General features: G+C 50.1%; 1 protein-coding gene across 1 annotated transcript in view; it reads left to right on the top strand.

Annotated features, from left to right (window-relative positions):
• Positions 1-17,973, top strand: part of Sema4b (semaphorin 4B) — a 40,349-nt gene that overhangs the window by 9,272 nt on the left and 13,104 nt on the right. The window contains exons 2-3 of the mRNA XM_032893366.1: positions 3,354-3,596; positions 17,783-17,946. Of these exons, the coding sequence (XP_032749257.1) occupies positions 3,485-3,596; positions 17,783-17,946 (276 nt within the window). The 5' untranslated portion in view covers positions 3,354-3,484. The remainder of the gene's footprint in view (positions 1-3,353; positions 3,597-17,782; positions 17,947-17,973) is intronic.

The raw sequence follows: 17,973 nt of genomic DNA, 5'->3' as shown, positions 1-17,973 counted from the left end.
GCAAAAATTCCAGTGGACTCCTATTGCGGATGACCACTTGGTTAAGATGGTGGCTACCAGGGTTGGGGATTTGGCTCAGTGGTAGAGCGCTTGCCTAGGAAGCGCAAGGTCCTGGTTCGGTCCCCAGCCCCGGAAAAAAAAAAAAAAAAAAAAAAAAAAAAAAAAAAAAAAAGATGGTGGCTACCAGATCTCATTGGCAGGTATACATCTGCCTTTGGGTTAGAAGTCCTCTGTGGGACAGACTGTCAGACATTGTTCTCTCAGTCTTTATTTCCAGCTGTGGTCTTTGCTAAGTGTTCTTTCTAATCTACACTTAGCAGGCAGCATTTGTACATAAAGAAATTTCCAGGCTGGAGCGATGGGTTCAGTGGTTAAGAGCACTGACTGCTCTTCCAGAGGTCCTGAGTTCAAATCCCAGCAACCACACGGTGACTCACAACCATCTGTAATGGGATCCAATGCCCTCTTCTGGTGTGTCTGAGGACAGCTACAGTGTACTCATAAATTAAAATAAATGTATAAATTAAAATAAATGTTTAAAAAAAAGAAATCTCCTTCCCTTCCATTCTCTTTACCTTTCTCTCTGTGTCACACTGTTGACTAATGGGTTGAATTTTCATTTGCTGTATTAGAATCCATTACTGATTAAGCCATTTAATAACCAAATGGTCATCCAGCTGGCTCCTATCCAAGTGGTCAGCAAACTGTCTCTTCCGTTCTTTAGGCATGGCCTCATTAGTCTTTGCTTTGCTTTCAGACCCAACAAGATGTCCTGTATACCTTGTACTTTCCCTCATTCTCCAAGGAGATCTCTCTGATTTTACAGAGAAGTGGTGTGCAGAAACCAAGATCTGGAGGCTAAATCTGCACACCCATTATTTTTATCAGTAACTTGATTAAAGGTCCAAGGAATGCTTAGCCAAATTTACAATGACTCAAAACTAGGAAAGGAGGTGCCAAATGTATGATAATAGAATCGATATTCAAAACAACCTCTGTGGGACGAGATCTGGGCCAGAACCAATAGATTTAAGAGAGATAATTTTGAAGTCTGGTGTTCAGTTGAAAAAGTTTATTGCATCATTTCAGGTTTGGGACACTCTTCACTAGACAGAAATTGGCATCAAAAGATTGCTCCAGGTTGTTAGCCAACAAGAGCTCGTAGTAGCCTGACTCCTGCCATCCTCAGTTACCCAGTCATCCCTTCAGCCAACATTTATTGAAGGCCTGCCTGTCCTGTATACAAGTACCATTCCAGGGGCCTGGGAGGTTTGAGCAGGGGAAGCTGCACCTGGACTTTTGTTTTATTTATGTATGTATTTATTAAGTTCGTTTTCGTTGGTTGTTTAAGACAGAGTTTCAAGTAGTCTCCATTGGCCTCAAACTTGTTATGTACCTAAGGCTGCCCTTGAATTCCTGATCTTCCCTCCCTCCACCTGCCAAGTGCTAGAACTAAAGGAATGTGCCACCATTTTCCAGCTGACTTTAAATTTTATTTTCATCTGGGCAGTGGTGGCACATGCCTTTATTCCCAGTACTTGGGGGCCAGAGCCAGAAGGATCTTTGTGAAACCCAATATCTAAATAGACAGATAGACAGACAGACAGACAGATAAATGAAATTGGGGGCTGGAGAGATGGTTCAGCAATAGCTCTGGCTGCTTTTCTGAAGGACCCGGGTTCAATTCCCTCACAGCAGTTCACAGCTATCAGGAACTCCAGTTCCAGGGTATCTGACACGTTACATAGACAGATACATGTAAAAAAAATTTTTTCGGGGCTGGAGAGATGGCTCAGTGGTTAAGAGCACCGACTGCTCTTCCCGAGGTCCTGAGTTCAAATCCCAGCAACCACATGGTGGCTTACAACCATCTGTAATGAAATCTGATGCCCTCTTCTGGTGTATCTGAAGACAGCTACAGTGTACTCATAGATAATAAATAAATAAAATATTTAAAAAAAATTTTCAGATAGGGTTTCTCTGTGTAGCCTTGGCTGTCCTGGAACTGGCTCTGTAAAACTCGAGAGATCTATCTGCCTCTGACTCCCAGGTGCTGGGATTAAAGGCCAGACTTTGAAGCCGTTTTTAAAATGATAATTTATTTAATGTGCATTTGTGTTTTGCATATATATTTATTTTGTGTCACACATACACATATCAGAGGACACAACTTGTGGAGTGGACTCTGTCTACTGTGTTTGAGATTATAGAAGAAAAGGAAGAAGCAATTAGAGGGGCCTCATAGCCAGGAGAGCAAGGGTGGGTCTGAGAAAGCAATAAACTTCAGATGATGGATTAACTAGCGCACTTGGACATGAGGAATAAGAGAAAAGAGTGTAGAAGGATGTCGGGGTGGTCACAGGAATTGTGGGACATGGGGAAGTCTGGGACCAACCAAGAGCTTGTCTGCTCTGACTGCCACCTACCTGTGGGGGTGGAGATGAGGGGAGAAAGATGTGGCTCTGAAACTGCCCACTTTGGCAGCGGGTGCAGTGTAGCTTCGAAATTTAAGAAAATTCTGGGCAAAGTGGTTTCATTGCCACAAGAACAATGGACACATATTTTCAGGTTTTTAATTTTATCAGTGCACCTAGGAAAAGCTGAAACGGGTCTCCAAAACCTTGATGTCTTTCTTTGTTGATCTCCCCATCTCACCCTCCTTATTTCCCTCCATCTCTTTGCTGGGGCTCCACCACATTAACTTCAGATTGGGGTACTTGCGGGTGGATACCTCTCATTCCAGCCTTAGGGAATCCTTTCCTATGCTCAGCCACGTGCTGGTTGTGGGGGAAGATCTAGCCTCCTTGGCAGTGAAGTCCATGAAATCCTATTATCCCACTTGAACTAATTCTGCGCCGTCCCCCGGGCTTCGCGTGGACAGAATTCTAAGCATGGACAACCCAGCAGTGTATCTAGATTCTAGACCATGCAGACCTCTCACGGAAGTAAGACTGGAAAGCTACCAGTCTCAGTGTCTGCACAGCTCCCAGAGCCGGGGGTGGGGGTGGGTAGGGGGCAAGTAGGGCAGGGTTCCCGGGAGCCGGAAGGAGGGCGGGTCCGAGGGGTCTAGCGTGCTCCTCGGTCTCCAGGCTTCGGATCCCCAGGCTCTGTTCCACCCCGAGTGCCCCAAGTCGGGTGTCCGGATCTAGCGCCCCTCGTACTCTAGCGCCCAGGAAGGAGGAAGGGAAAAGAGCTGGGTGAGGACTAGCTAGGAGGCCGGCCTACCCGCCGACTTCCTGCTCCGCGCCCTCCTCCCTGCGGCGGGAGCGCGGGGCTTCCACCCCGCAGGACTGGGTAGAGGGATCCTACTCTGTGGCGACCCACGTGACCATCTTCCCTGCCGCCCACCCCAGGTCCGGAGGCGGAGGCCAGGGGAAGGACTCCGGGCCGAACCGCGGGGCGGGGCTCCAGCCTGAGACTCCACTTGAGCAACCTGAGCCGGAGGACGCCGCTGCCTGCCGCGGTCCGAGCTCCACGCGCCGCGATGGGCCGGGCGAGCCGCTCCGCCGACCTGCTGAGCGCGCTGCCGCTGCTGTTGCTACTGCTGCGGACGACGACGGCGCGGGCGCTCGGCCCACGGATCAGTGTGCCGCTGGGTAAGTGCTGTGGGGCGCGGCAGAGGGACGGGAGTGCAGCCAGCAAGATGCTTGGTAGGATGGCCACGACAAAGGAGGGTTGAGACCCACTAGGACCAGGAAAGCATTTCCCTTTCCCAAGTGCTGTGGTCAAAGCGAAAGGAGAGGGAAGCTAGGGAGCTGAGAGCCCTTTTCTTCCATTTTCTATCTGGACTCGGAGAGGGCCGCTCTCCTGCTCGATCACACTCGGCACTGTTTGGGGGCCTCAGGTGCTAGCCATCCTGCCTACTCATCTACTTGTCTTTGATGCTGACCAGAGTCAACCGTGGAGCCACCAACGGCATGGGGCTGAAGGCACTGCTGCTGGCTTTGATAACTCTGGACTTTTGATATTCTCAGGCAGCCACAGCAGAGCCTGGAGCTCGGCGGGTGGTTGCCAGGTCTTTCCATCCTGCCAGCCGGTCTCTGACTGATCCACCTGGAGAATTCACTCCTCCCACCCCCAAACACCGGGACTTGGAAACTGACATTGTGAAGACCCATCTATACCCTGCCTAGAGGGACCTGAGGGTACCACTCTGGTGGGACAGGTTCCTTTCTTGGCGCTTCCCATCTGCCCCTGGCTGCCAGTGTTTCCAATCCTTCTGTCTTTCTTTATTTCCCTTAGTCTGATCGCCCAGGAACCTTCTGGGAACCTCAACTTTTGGAATTCTAGGAACTTGGGTCTTAAGCCCAGCAAGTACTTCCTACTGCCTGCACTCCAGCTTCCTCGCCTGCAAAGTCACCTCAGGCTTAGACACCTTGCAAAGCCATCTCGGGAAATTTATGAAACTTGGTGCATTGGGTGGGCATCAGGCACATAGGTGCCAACAGACAATGCTTGGCCAAACCCCACTAAATTGCAAACCGTCACGTGTGAGGTACTGCATAAATTAGAGGTTATAGACTAAAACTCTACCAGACTTCCTTCTTATAGCATCTCCACCCCTAAAAGCATCCCATTTGCAAAAGGATGGAATCAGCTCTTCAATTAAGGCCCCTAACCGGATCTCCGTCTCTTATCAGAAACATTACTGGTAGCTCAAGTTCAAATCTTGCCTCCGCTGCTTAGTTCACCTGTGACCTTAAGTAAACAACTTAAGTTTCTCTGCCTTGATTTCTTCATCTGCAAAATAGGGATATTAGCACCTTGCTCAAGGCTCAACTCATTACCAGTTGCAAAGTCCTGAGGATAGGGCTTGGTACAGAAACCTCTCTGCGGGTGTTTGCTGTCCTTCTTGTTATGTTAAACTTGGACCACTCCTGCATGGAACTGGGTGGTTCACCCTGGGGTGGGGATGGTTCCAGAGTGCTTGACTGCAGCTCCTTGGGAGTTCCGTTCTTGGAGTGAGTAAAGACTGAAATCTGAACCCAGGATTCTTGCTCTGCTGCTTTAAAACATTTACTTAGCTTATGTGTGGGTGTGTGAGCACACGAAACACATGTGGAGGTCAGTGAGGTCAGAGGGCAACTGGCAAAATTGTCCCTCAGCCTTGTGGAGCTCAGGAATTAAGCTCAGAATCTCAGATTGGGTATCCAGTCCCTTTCCCGGATGAACCATCTTCCCATGAGCCCCTCTCCCTGTTTACCCCGTCTGAGCTAAGCATGGAACCCATCTTTCATTAGACATGTGCTCTACCTCTGAGCCATACACACCCCTCCCTGCTTCTGTAAGATCAGTGGTTCTCAGCCTTCCCAATGCTGCAACCCTATAATACAGTCCCTCAGGTTGCGGTGACCCCCTCCTCCAACCATAAATCATTTTTGTTACTATGTCATAACTGTAAATTTGCTACTATTATGAACCATAAATATCTGTTTTCCCAAAGGTCTTAGGCAACCCATGCGAAAGGGTCATTTGACCTCCAAAGGGGTTGAGACCCACAGGTTGAGAACTGCTGTCCCAGACCCTTAGACCCTCTCAGCCTTCGGGATAAGGCAAGGGCTAGACCCTTAGACCCTCTCAGCCTTCGGGATAAGGCAAGGGCTATGAGATGAGAACTCACATCCCACTTATGCCTTGAGAAGGCAGGACTAGCTTTTTGGGGCCACGCCAAGCACAGTAGGTCTTGTGTCTTAGGGAGTGGTGGGAAGACTTGATAGGAGAGTAGAGAGGCCCTGCTTCCTGGGAGAACATCAGTCTTTGCTTAGTTATATAGCTCCAGGACCTGGCCAGCTTCCACAATTTGGTGATCAATCAGGGCTGCCACAGGTGGGCAAGGTATAACTTGTGCACTTTACAGAGGTATCCAGCTGAGGGGTTGCAAGGGCTTGCAGTCCAGGAACATGATTTTACTGTGTTTGGAGGATTGATTCTGTCAGGGGAGTGGGGATGCTTTTTCAGCATTCTCCAAACTCTGCAATGTTTCAGCAATGCCCAGCCACCTAAACCCTGGGTGTGCATCCACACGTGACTGAGCTACCATGCTATCACAGTGCTTCCTGGGCCTGCGCAGCAACCTTGATACCTGCTTCCACTCCCTTACCTCCCAGCTACTGGCAGGTCCTGTGGCTGGAGTCCCAAATGGGGAATGCCCTGCTGACAGAATAGGCTCACTCTTTGAGTCTGGCGTGAGAGTTTCCTGTCTCATCCCTGGGGGCTCGTTAGATGTTCCTGGCAGTGTACCCATCCTTGGCAGGCCCATAGTGACCATGGGTGCCTGGCCCAGGGCCTTTCATTCTTCAGACTCAGGCCTATCAGGGAATGCACAGAACTGAGACCACACCCCTTTTCCCACCACCTGAACTGAATTCACACCCAGGTTCACGCCCTAGGATCTGTCTGTGATCTAAAACCAAGTCGCTTGAAGTGGAAAGTCTAGTTTACTCTGCATCTAGGGTCTCATGGAGAACTCTCATTCCTGTTGATGGTTCTTGGGAGCTCTCAGCTTGGAGGGGTACTTGTAACCTCACCTAATGGTCAGTAGAGGGAAGGAAGACCCAGGACATTTTGGGTGAGAGTTGGGGAGCAGCCATGAGGGTTCCTAACCCAACTGGAAGTCTGTGAAAGCCATGCCTCAGAGAAGAGCATGAAATTTGGGTTCTTTTAACATGAAAACTCCAGGGCTGGTAATGTGGGGTATGAGCAGGAATCTGGCCTTGAAGAAGCAAAACAAAACTGCTCCCACAGCCTACTGAAGTCTGGTGGAACCACCTTATTTGGGTAATTAAAAGGGTTATTAATGTCTCCCAGCCCCAGAGACATCCTGCTAAAAAGCTCTGGAAACAGTGTATGAACCAGATTGGAATTAAATCTGTAGGCCTGCAAAATGCAGTTAACAAAACCCCATTGAATGCAGAGAACAAGGCACTTGGCACGAGTCAGCTGCCCGTCTGAGTCAAGGATGCCCGAGCGGCCCCTGTACTGGCTGCTGCTCTCGTTCCCTCTTGCCTGCTTATTGACCTCTGCCTTATATGACCTTGGCTCAGCGTGAGACTTTGTAGTTCTGTCTCGTATGTTGGCCTGTTCGTGATTCTTCAGAGGCACGTGGACAGTGGAGAGCTTCAGAAATGGATGCTGAGAGCCAGGCTGGGAAAACTGGCTTACCACTCTCATCAAAGGACACATCAAATAGCAAGCTTTGGCCTTCTTAAGCCTGTATCCTTATCCACAGAACCAGAAGAAGAGCAGGGCCCATCTCCCAGGCTCCTGAGAGGATTATGGAAATAGCATATGTAAAGTGCTTGGCAAGGGTCCTGACACACGCAGCCTGCCCAGTGGAAGTCAGCAGCTTTTACTGCATGCCACCCTGCTCAAACCTACAAGCCTTACTCTAGGAGGTGGATGCTCAGCACTGCTCGGGATGCCTGCTCTGCCCTGGGGAGGAGAGACAAGCCCAGGTCCCAAGGGTTGATGGGAGGTCATTCCCACGGACTTGCTTAGGTTTGCCCCCACTTCAAGAGCTCCTGGTTCTTTTATTCTGTGGCTCAAGACCCTCCAGTGCTTGGGACTGGATTGCCTCACACCCCTCCCTGCCTGCCCTTTGCTGCTTCTTTTTGCTCTGTGGTCTGTGGAAGTCATTCAACTGGTGCTATGCCTCCTACACTTGTAGAGTGTGGGTGGAGCTTCTTGATACATACACCACTTAGCGTAGTCATCATCTGGTTGATGGAATCTGGTTAAAAGGCTCCGCAAAGTCATGTCACCATTCACACCTCCCTGTTATCCCCTTGTCCTATCTCTGTGGCTGCTTAGGCTGCGTCAGGGCTCAGAAACTTGAGGTGGAGCCCTCCCTGCACCCCAGGGGAAGAGGTTTAACGGAACTAGTCCTGTGGTCCATGCCTGCCCTCTCTCCAGTCAGCATCCTGGAGAGCACTATCTCATAAGACTGCACTGTATAGCCACTTTCCCCAGTTGGCCCTCCCTGCTCTTTACCTCTGCCCTCCCTGTCCTGGAAGAGTTTGCCACATCAGGAAAGAAGCCAGCTCCCCTAGGAGGGACAGTGTCTTGTCACAGGAAACTTGCTGCTTGCCATTTGATGACCACAAGCCTTTCTTCTGCTGCTCACACTTGCCCTCACATGTCTCCTGGGTCACCGTTAGCCCCATACTTATGTGATCATCTCTGCCACGAGGCTTGCCTACAACCAATCAGGATCATAGCTGGTGTTCAGCCTTGGGAACCTAGGAGATAGTCGGCAAAGTGAAGGGTATAGCCGAGGGTCACAGAGGGGAGTGATTTATCCACTTCAGGGTGCTCCTTCCTGAGCCTGTGATCCTACCTTGAGCCTGTCTGGAAGCCCGTCATCTAGAAAGTTAGGAGAGGCCTCAGGGAGAGGCTTGGGGTAGGTGTGATAGGTGGGAGACAGCCCTCGTTCCTCTTTTCTTCATAAGAGTGGCTAAAGTGGCCAGTGGCTACCTTTGGGACTTATTTTTACCCCCAGTGCTAGAGCGGAACCCAGGACCACAGATCCTCCTATCTGCTAAGGAAACACTAACGTTGAGCTACTGCCCAGCCCTGGCCTCTCCTCACTCATTCTGTGGAAGAGGAAGACACCATCCACTTCCAGTACTCACTGGGCTAGGCTCACACTGACCTGTGGAGTTGTATTGTTTAACCCAGCGTAGAAAAATGTTGAGCCCCAGACAAGCCACCTCATTCTATCAGGGTCATGGGTCACTAAAGATAAGAGACTGTGCTTGGGCCAGTTTGTTTCTTGACTCGGGAGCCTCATTCTTTCTTAGAGAACAGTAGCTACCTCTGGCTTCACCTACCAGTTACACAAAAACAGCCAAGTGGCCCAGCGGCCCAGCTCAGCCCTCTAGTAATTGATCAGCTGTGTGAGTCCATCTGGTAAAGAAGTCTGTTGAGGTTATCCTTTGACAGAGCAGACAGAACAAGGCAGCCAGCTGAGGCCCCTGAAGGCACTGTCATATTGGATGTCAGTGGACTTGGCAGGGAATGAGGGGCACACATCAGAGGTTTGCACACTAGGGGTGATGGCCAAAGCCAGCCTGTGGATATATTTCACTTGACTTCCAAGTGACTTAGAAAATTTTAATTAGTGGCTGATATTGATATTTAAAACTTAGGAAATTTTGTATAAATATCCAGATTTCTGGCTGTAGGGTACTCTGGCAACACAGGGCCCCCTTTTCCTAGCAATAAGCAGCTGGGGCTTAGCAGCCACCTCCTCTTTCAAGGACCTCATGCCCATATGGTTACATTCATACCAGTTCTGTTTCCCCTGCCCTGGTGGCGCCAGAGACGGAGATTTTACACACAGAAGGCCTGCTACACGTGTGTGAAAAGGTTGGAAGAAGGAAGGGAGGACAATAGGGCAGGAAGAGGAGTGCCGCAGCAACAGTCTGTTAGTCATTGACGCCCTCCTGCAGGCCTTCCACCTCAGAGGCAGGTGGCTGGCCCCAGATTACACAAGCGGTCAGTGATGACATCAGGATGTGCTATGGCTTTTAGGCCTTCCTACCCATTACCCTGCACCTCTGTGGCTCATTTTCCACTTCCTGCACCATTTTTAGCTGCCACCTGTCTCTCTGTGGCCTTTGGGTGCGACGACTGAGTGAACTGCCGGTGATTGGAGGGCTCAGACACAGTTTGGAACAAGAACCTTCAGGACCTACGTGCTGACCCCTATCAGTGTAGGGCTTCTTTCTGGGTGGAAGCACCTTTAAATGAGGGACTCTGTTTTTGCTCAGTCAACAAACATTCGTAACACAGCTCCTTGGAAGTCACCTGAGCAGGTGATGTGTGTATGGGATAGCAATGAGATTTAGTCTTGACCCTGACTGCCCTTCTGTTGGGTGGGGCAGTCAGAACCAGAAGCTTACCAATGTGAAACAGTGTCTCCTGAGCCTGCCACAAGTGTGAGGTGTACGACAGGCCCTCCTGAGTGTGGACAATTTTGGAATTTTGGTTTATTTAAAAAGCATAGAAATATTACAAGAATATGCTTTTGGTTTAGTCCCAGGTATGGGAGGTAGGACTGCTTCAGATTGTCCATGGCAGCTGACTATGATTTGCCTCGAGCTCTGGCAGGGGCATGATTTTGCCAGCTACAGATAGCTTCTGCAGTTGTGTGACGATTGGCATTCTGGGCACTTTCAGAGGGTTATAAATGCTAGGGACCCTTAGGTGTGGTGGGTTGTTTGTTAAGTAGTTGTGTGCAAAGAAGAAACAACAAGAAGAAATCAGATATCCTGACTGTGAAGATCAAACTTGCCCCATGAAACTTAATGCCTCTAATCAGCAGGAAGTAGTCTGTCTAACAAGAATGCTGCCCCCCCCCCCCGGTTGGGCATTTAGCTCAGTGGTAGAGCGCTTGTCTAGCAAGCACAAGGCCCTGGGTTCAGTCCCCAGCTCCTAAAAAAAGAAGAAGAAGAAAAAAAGAAAGCTGCCCCCCTTTTTCCAACCTCTAACTTTATTCTGGGATCTCTTTCCTTTTCGCTCTATCCTTTTTTCTCTCCTATCTAGTGTTAGGCGGTTGAAAGGCTGGAAGAAAAGGGGTGGAGAAGGATGGAAGAAAGAAGAACTAAAGAGTAGCCAAAGACCAGCCATATACTCTTGTGTGGCTGGAGATTCAAGAAGGCCATAGAGGAGCTCATAAATACAGCTTAGTCAGAGGGGAAACAGCAGCACAGAACTGGCCGTGACTACAGTACCCTTGAACTTCAGTTCTGTGTCACTCACTAAATGGATGGGGGCATTGGGTGATGTTCCACTGTGGCAGGCATTGTGAGGTGGTGGTGATTCGTGGAGAGAGAGAGCCTTTCAGCTATAGTAGGGGGCACCAGGAGACTGTAGTAGCTGGGGTAGGAGAAGTAAGGGCCTTGTTCAGGACTGTGGCTGTAGACTAGTGATGTGGGGCAGATTAGGAAAATTCAAAGAAGAGGTGACACGTGGCTGAGCTGAATGGTAGGAAGATACTAGATCCCAAGACAGGGTGAGTGGCACAAAGGGGCATGAGAGGGGCCCACATGAGGATGTCTTTGAAGTAACCCATTGTGCCTAGGGGCTCACCAGAACTTAAGTGTGGACATGTGGCCCTTCTCAGAGTGAGACGACCAAGAGTAATACACAAGGGAAAAGCTTGAGAGGCCAAAGAGTGGTTAGCAACACAGACAGGAGCTGGGCAGCACAGGTTCCTGTCCCACTCTTACCACATACCCAAGCGGAGAGCAATCCTACCCCTACCCCACCTGAAGGGGATTGTGGGACTGAATCTGCAGAGCCCAGGGTACATGAGGAAGACGTGAGTTGACCCTTGAGCCTGTGGGCCCTGACACCTGGAGGCCAGGCCATGGGGTCTATTGTTATCAAGTGAGACATTTCCTGGGTCTTAGAGGGTTCACCCACCAAGTATGGGCTGGTTGAGGCCAGTTTCCTGGAAGAGTGAGTGGGAGGTGAAGAAAGGTGAAAACTCTCTGGAGGAGTTTCTAGAAGTGCTTTCTGAAAGGGAGGTCCTCCATGTGTGATGAAACTGGATGTTGAGGTCACTGTACTCAGTGGCCCCTATTTCTTCAGAAAAAACTGGAGACCTCCGTGAGGGAAGGAGGTGGGTGGGTAGGAGGCTGGTGTTTTCTGGCCTTATCCTGCTGGGGCCTGTGGAAGACAAGAAGCTAGGGTCAGGTCAGCATCTCACACATGGCTCAGGAGTCACAGAGCAGAGCAAAGTGGGACTCTTGAGTCAACACAGGAGAGAGAGTGGCCAGCCACTGAACAGAGGGACATAGGAGCTGACCATGGTCCTGCGTGGGTAGAGGGGTTGGGCCAAGGTCAAGGCCTGTAGGTGTTGGAACAGCCTGTGTAGCTGGGACACAGGTCTTGTGGCTTTGGGGTTCTGACGGGTTGGCCAGTTGACACAGGGACAGTTGGAAGGACGGCTTCCCAGAGTAAACGCACCCCATGAACACAGAGCTTGCTCACGCTCTTGCTGTGGCTTTGGTCTAGTACTGTTATTATTAATAGTTTTGCTTTTGGGTCAGGGTCTTGAGGTATAGCCTAGACGTCCTTAAGCTTCTAGTAAGTTCTTCCTCAGTCTTCCAAATGCTATAAATGCTTTCTTTTTTGAGGGGTGAGGGAGCGGGTTGAGACATAGTCTTGTGTAGTCCATGCTGGATTCATATTTACTTTGGAGCCAAGGATAACCTCAACCTTCTGATCCTTCATACTTTTACCTTCCATAGTGCTAGGATTACTGACTACCATACCGAGCCAACAAATGGATTCTTGAGGACTTCAGCCCAGGGGAGGCTTTGGCATACAGCCGTCTGTTAGCCACCACACTGGGACTAGCCCTCTTTTGTGGACTTTGTCCTCAACTTAGCCCAGTGAATGTTTCCCTTGCTTGGCTCCCCACTTACGTAGCCTGGGGACAAGGTGGCTGCTTCCTGCTCAGTACTGGGTGGTGTGGAGAAAGGAAGTGCATATAGGTCAGTTTGCTGCTGACTGTAGCAAGCGGGTTCAAGGTTCTGGTGACTTGGCATGATGTCCCTGAGACACCCAGGAGGCCTTGCTCTGACTCTGCAGGGAGGCTGGTATTTTCTGGCCTTATCCTGCTGGGGCCTGTGGGGGACAAGAAACTAGGGCCAGGTCAGCATCTCACTGGTGGCTCAGAAGTCACAGAGCAGAGCAAAGTGGGGTGGGACTCTTGAGTCAGCACTGTCTAGGGTGAGGCTGAACCCTATTCCTGTTTTAACTCAGAAAGTTCCACGCTTCCGGCTGAGTCACAGGGGTAAGGAGAATCTCTGTGAGGCTGGGGGCTGAGGAGTTCCCACATCACTTCCTGCTAGGTTGGGGTGTGGGACCTTGTAGGTGGTTGCCCTAGAATCATAGCCCTATTCTACTTTCTTGAAGGGTGGGGTACTCATGGGGAGCAGGCCCTTGGGGGAGTCCCAGCTCTTGGGCAGCCACTGGCTCAAGTTGCCCGGGGCCCATAGAGAGGTTCCATCCTGATTGGGACAGCAGCCAGAGTTTGTACTTAGAGGCTAAAACCCAGGTAGGGGAACAGGGAGAATATCTGAGCCATATTCACAACCAGGAGACCAGGTGGAACATGCTCTTTGGCACAACAGAGAACACACACACACACACACACCTACACACCTACACACCTCTACCTTTCCAGTCACCTCTGCACAAAGAGCACCGGGAACTCATGCACAAGCCTGGACAGGCCTTGAGGTTCCGTGCACATAGGCACACAGACACACAGACATGGGCAGGCTCAGGCAGGGCCCTCTGCACAGACGTCTACACAGTCACTCTATTGAGGTGGCCCCAGACACATGGGAGTTTGGGTAATCACAGCACCCAATGCATGCCTGTAGCACACATCCTGTTTCTAGCTAATCTGCTTGAGACCCTTGTGGACCACACTCAGACTCTGGTGGAGTGAATGGACTGATGCTGTAAGCTCTCAGCAGGGAGGCCGCACCCCCTGCCCTGCCCTCTGTGGCTTGCCTGGCTGGATTTTCCTGCAGGGCTTTTAGATTTTGTTTTTGAGCTACTCGAGTGTTGATCGTGTGCCAGGCACCATGCCAGCGCAGGGGAGCGTGTGTAAAGTTGTTTTGAGTGAAGCTCTCGGTAAGTGTGGGTTATTATGTACATTGTTATTTACATACGTAATCTTGCTCCTTCTCATAACAGCTCCATGAGGCAGAGGGCTATTATTGTCCCCATTTTGCAGATAAGGAAAGTGAGGCTCTGAGAGGTTAAGTGTCTTGTCCTTATGAGCGGCAGAGGCTGGATTTGAACCAGGTCTTTGACTCCAGTATATGGTCTCAGTCTGCCTTGTGAGATAACCAGTGGCCAATAGTGAAGTCCACAGCCAGGATCATTAGCACACCATGACTCTTAAGTCTGAGGCACAGGGTGGAAGGGAGGAGGGCTGAGGGCAGGGACGGAGGGCGGTCCCAGCATGAGAGGGCATGTTATGAAGGCACTGTGCTCACTTTCCATCCCATGGTCATTCTGTTCAGTGTGTTCCCAGCAGATACGGAAAGTCTCGGACCGCTGGCACCCAGGCTTCCCCTCCAGCCTGGCCTGACTCTGTCTGAGGGACCCTGGGCAGCTTGCCATCCACGCAGGCTAAAGTGGAGGGGATGTTGAGCTGCCACCTGGAACTTGTGCTTATCTTGGCCTCTTGGCATTTCTGTATCTGGACAGAATCCAAGGGTGGCTTCCCGCTTAGAGCTGTAGGTCCCACCCAGGTGGAAATGCCCTCCGGAGCAGGCAGATAAGCTCTGGCAAACCAGAGGCAGCCTACGTTTCCAGAAAACCTTGAGGGGTACAAGAGATAAAGGGGTACAGGAGCTGTGTGCTTGATGTCGCTGAGTCTTCGTGAGGCTCCTGTGAGCTGCACTTTTTGTCTTGTCCCTGTGATAGACACAAGAAGCCACAGTGAATTCAGTGGGTATCATATGGAAGGGCCTCCTTGGACCCTCTCAGAGTAGTCCTTGGGCCACCTCCTTCTAAGTCACTGAGAGCTGGTCAAGAGGCTCAGACCAGCAGTTTCAGAATCTCTTGGGAGGGCCTGGAGTCAAGGTACTGTTTAGGGAGATTGGGATTGGTACTGGAACTTTCCTTGGCCTCCCAGTGTATTCAGTACTAAGGGTTGGAAGTCTCGGGTGCTACAGGAATTAAGAGTTTGAGAAGAGGCTCTTGGTAGTTTAGAAAGAGAGGAGGACATCTTTGGGTTTCGACTACCCGTGGTGGCAGTGTCAGAATTCAGGCTCTGGCCTCAGGCAGGACTGTTCCTTAAGTTCTAGTGCAGCCCCGTGTGTAACTCTGGGTTTTAGGAGTATGACAAAACTTCAGCCACAGAGACACACATTTCCTCAAACTTCTGCACCACATCCCTCTCCAGGAGCAGCTGTGAGCCCCTGCTGTCTAGTGACTGGAGGTGTTACCTGTCCCATGTGTCTCAGCAGGCTTGGGGATCCTACCTGAGAGCTGCTTCAGCATCCTGTGCTGTGTGGTAAAAGGCTGAGCTTCGGTCAAAGGGTCGGTGTGGTTTCCTGTTCTTGAACAGTGTGAGAACCAAGTGTTTTCACTTCCCCTTTCTCTGTGGCTCCCAGGAGTCTTGATGCTAGATGTGCGGCCCACCCCAATCGCTGTGTGAAGATCCCATGACTGCTTACGTGACTGCTCTCTCTCTGGCTTAGATGGCTTCTTCTGATTGGTTTTCCTCGGCCTGCGATTTTAATGCTTCTCTTTCAACACTTTCTTGTCTTTGCGTTTCCTTACCTCTTCCTGGAAGCAGGCTGAGGGTAAAAACACTGGGCTTGCAGACACACATGGAGTCATCCTCACATTGCTTGGCCCGCATGCTGCCTCATGGCTTCCCAGCTCTGTGAGTCTGTTTGTTTGCATGGTCCTGAGCCACTGGTCAGTTGGGACAGGCCTGAGACTGGTCAGGGGCTGCTTTCTGCTAGGTGCTGTTTGTTTGTTTGTTTGTTTTGGGTCTGTTTTAAATAATTTCTCTCTGAGCCCATCAGTTGTTCAGAGTGTGAACGCACTGACTAGCCATTGGGCTGAACACACTGATGGGCCCGTGGGCATTGATTGTTTCTTTTTCCCTCTTCTATTCACATCTTTTACATTACGTAAGAATAAGTTGCTTACTGTGAAACCTCAGAATAATACAAGAGGGAAATGCTCACGGCTCCTCGGTTCGCTGCAGTGTCCCCTGTCTGGGTTGTTTTCTCATTCATGTTTTTTCCCACAAAGGGAAATAATCTGCCCAGGCATTCTGTAACCTTCACTTTTACTTAATAATTATTATATTCTAATAAGTACATCTTCTGCAGCAATGAACAGGTTCTAAAGTTTTCTCGAGTTGTACTGTGTCTGTGCGTCTGTGCGTCCGTATATAAGTAAGTGCAGGAAGGCTCAGGGGGTAAAGGCACCATGGTTAGCCAAGCCTGCCAGTCAGATCCAGTCTCTGGGACTCACATGGTGGAAGAGGGTACCGATCCCCAGAGCTGCTCTCTGATGTACACACTCCACACTCCTTTAGATGTTAAGCAGGAGAGGCTTTGCTGTAAGAACCCACACTGTCAGCCATTCTGTACCTGGTTCTCTGGGTCACCGAGAGTTCCCACCCTGCCAGTGTTCCTGTGGACAGTGTCATGAGATGCTCACACCACCATTTCTTGTCTCTCATCTCTCAGTTTACTGCAGGGACGAATGAGGCTTTTTGTCCTCCTCACCCATCCCTACACGTTCTGCGCTTTCCCCTCCTTGCCACTTACAATAATACCCTGCCTGGGCAGGCTGACACGTTCTTGTCACCCAGCACTCAAGAGGCTGAGGCAGGAGAATCATGATTTTGAGAGTAGTCTGGGCTGTGTAACAGAGCTATCGCCCCCCCCCCAAAAAAAAATAAAGCAAAGCAAATTCCATTTGGCTAAGGTTATATACTTCACAGCGGCCTAGGCTGGGTCATCCACAGTCAAATTAACAGCACACTTAGAATACACGTTAACATTTTATTTTCAATGTCTGATGTAATCCTCACTTGTGTGTATCTGACATACAGTCATGTGTGCTGTTAGGGACCCAACCCAGACCCTTACATGTTAGACAAGCATGTACTGGACCACACCCCAAGCCCTGTTAGCCTCGTACAGCATGTTGTGACCCTCCTTGCTCCTAGGAGGGACAGCAGAGTTTCATTTCCACCCCACCACCACTCCCCAACAGGGGATCTGGCTGGAGGCAGAATCAGAGGGAGAGGGCTGCCCCTGCATTTCCTTTCATTGGTCAGATGCTGTGCAAAAGGAGGATGTTAAATGTTTCAGCCCGTCTCTGCATTACAGTTATTTGTGTGTGCGTGCGCACTGCCATACTCACGAGGGAGGGGGCAGATGACAGCGTGTGGGAGTCACTGTCTTCTACCGTGTGGAGCCTGGGTATTGAACTCAAGTGGGAAGGCTTGGTGGCAAGCACCTTGACCCACCGAGCCTGCTCTTTCTTACAGTGTGTTACGTACTTGTCACCCATTACTGTATATTTTAATTTGCTTCATATTCCCCGCCCCTCTCAAAACTGGGCCTCACTTAAGTAAACCCAGACTGGCCTGAAACTGCTAATTCCCCTGCCTCATCCTCCCGTGTGCTGGGATTGCAGGTGTGTACCATCACACCTCGCTAGAGTCTGTATCTCTTACACAATTTATCTGTGTGTTTTCTGGAGTTTCTAATCTATGTTGCTTTTGCACGCTGGGTTATATCCCATTGAGTGGACTATTATAATCTATTCTCACCCTACCTCGGACTCTTAGGTTTCCACTTTTTTTTATTAAAAAGAATTATAATGTATAAGTACACTGTTAGCTGTCTCCAGACACACCAGGAGAGGGCAACAGATCCCATTACAGATGGTTGTGAGCCACCATGTGGTTGCTAAGAATTGAACTTAGGACCTCTGGAAGAGCAGTCAGTGCTCTTAACACTGAGCCATCTCTCCAGTCTGGTTTCCACTTTTTCAATCATACGAATGGAGCTGTAATTAATGTTCTTCTCCGTGTACCTTAGTGCATCTCTATCTTATGTCTGAGTGTCGGGAATGATACTCTTCTTTATAACCAACCTATTGTCCTGGGTCCATGCTACTGACTGTCCTGCAGATCTCCCTTAGACTAAATGCAATCATTCCTAAAATGAACGGAAAAGGCGATTCTCAGGCATGTCCGATTTTCTCTCCTCAGACTCTGAAGAACGGCTGATTAGAAAATTTGAAGCTGAAAACATCTCCAACTACACGGCCCTTCTGCTGAGCCAAGATGGCAAGACGCTGTATGTGGGGGCCCGAGAGGCCCTCTTTGCCCTTAACAGCAACCTCAGCTTCTTGCCGGGCGGGGAGTACCAAGAGGTGAGAGATGTATGAGGGTGGCCAGGG

Source organism: Rattus rattus, chromosome 2 (genome assembly GCF_011064425.1).
Source record: "Rattus rattus isolate New Zealand chromosome 2, Rrattus_CSIRO_v1, whole genome shotgun sequence".
Classification (NCBI taxonomy): domain Eukaryota; kingdom Metazoa; phylum Chordata; class Mammalia; order Rodentia; family Muridae; genus Rattus; species Rattus rattus.
Note: the sequence above shows the minus strand (reverse complement) of the source record. Positions and strands in the feature narration are given on the sequence as shown.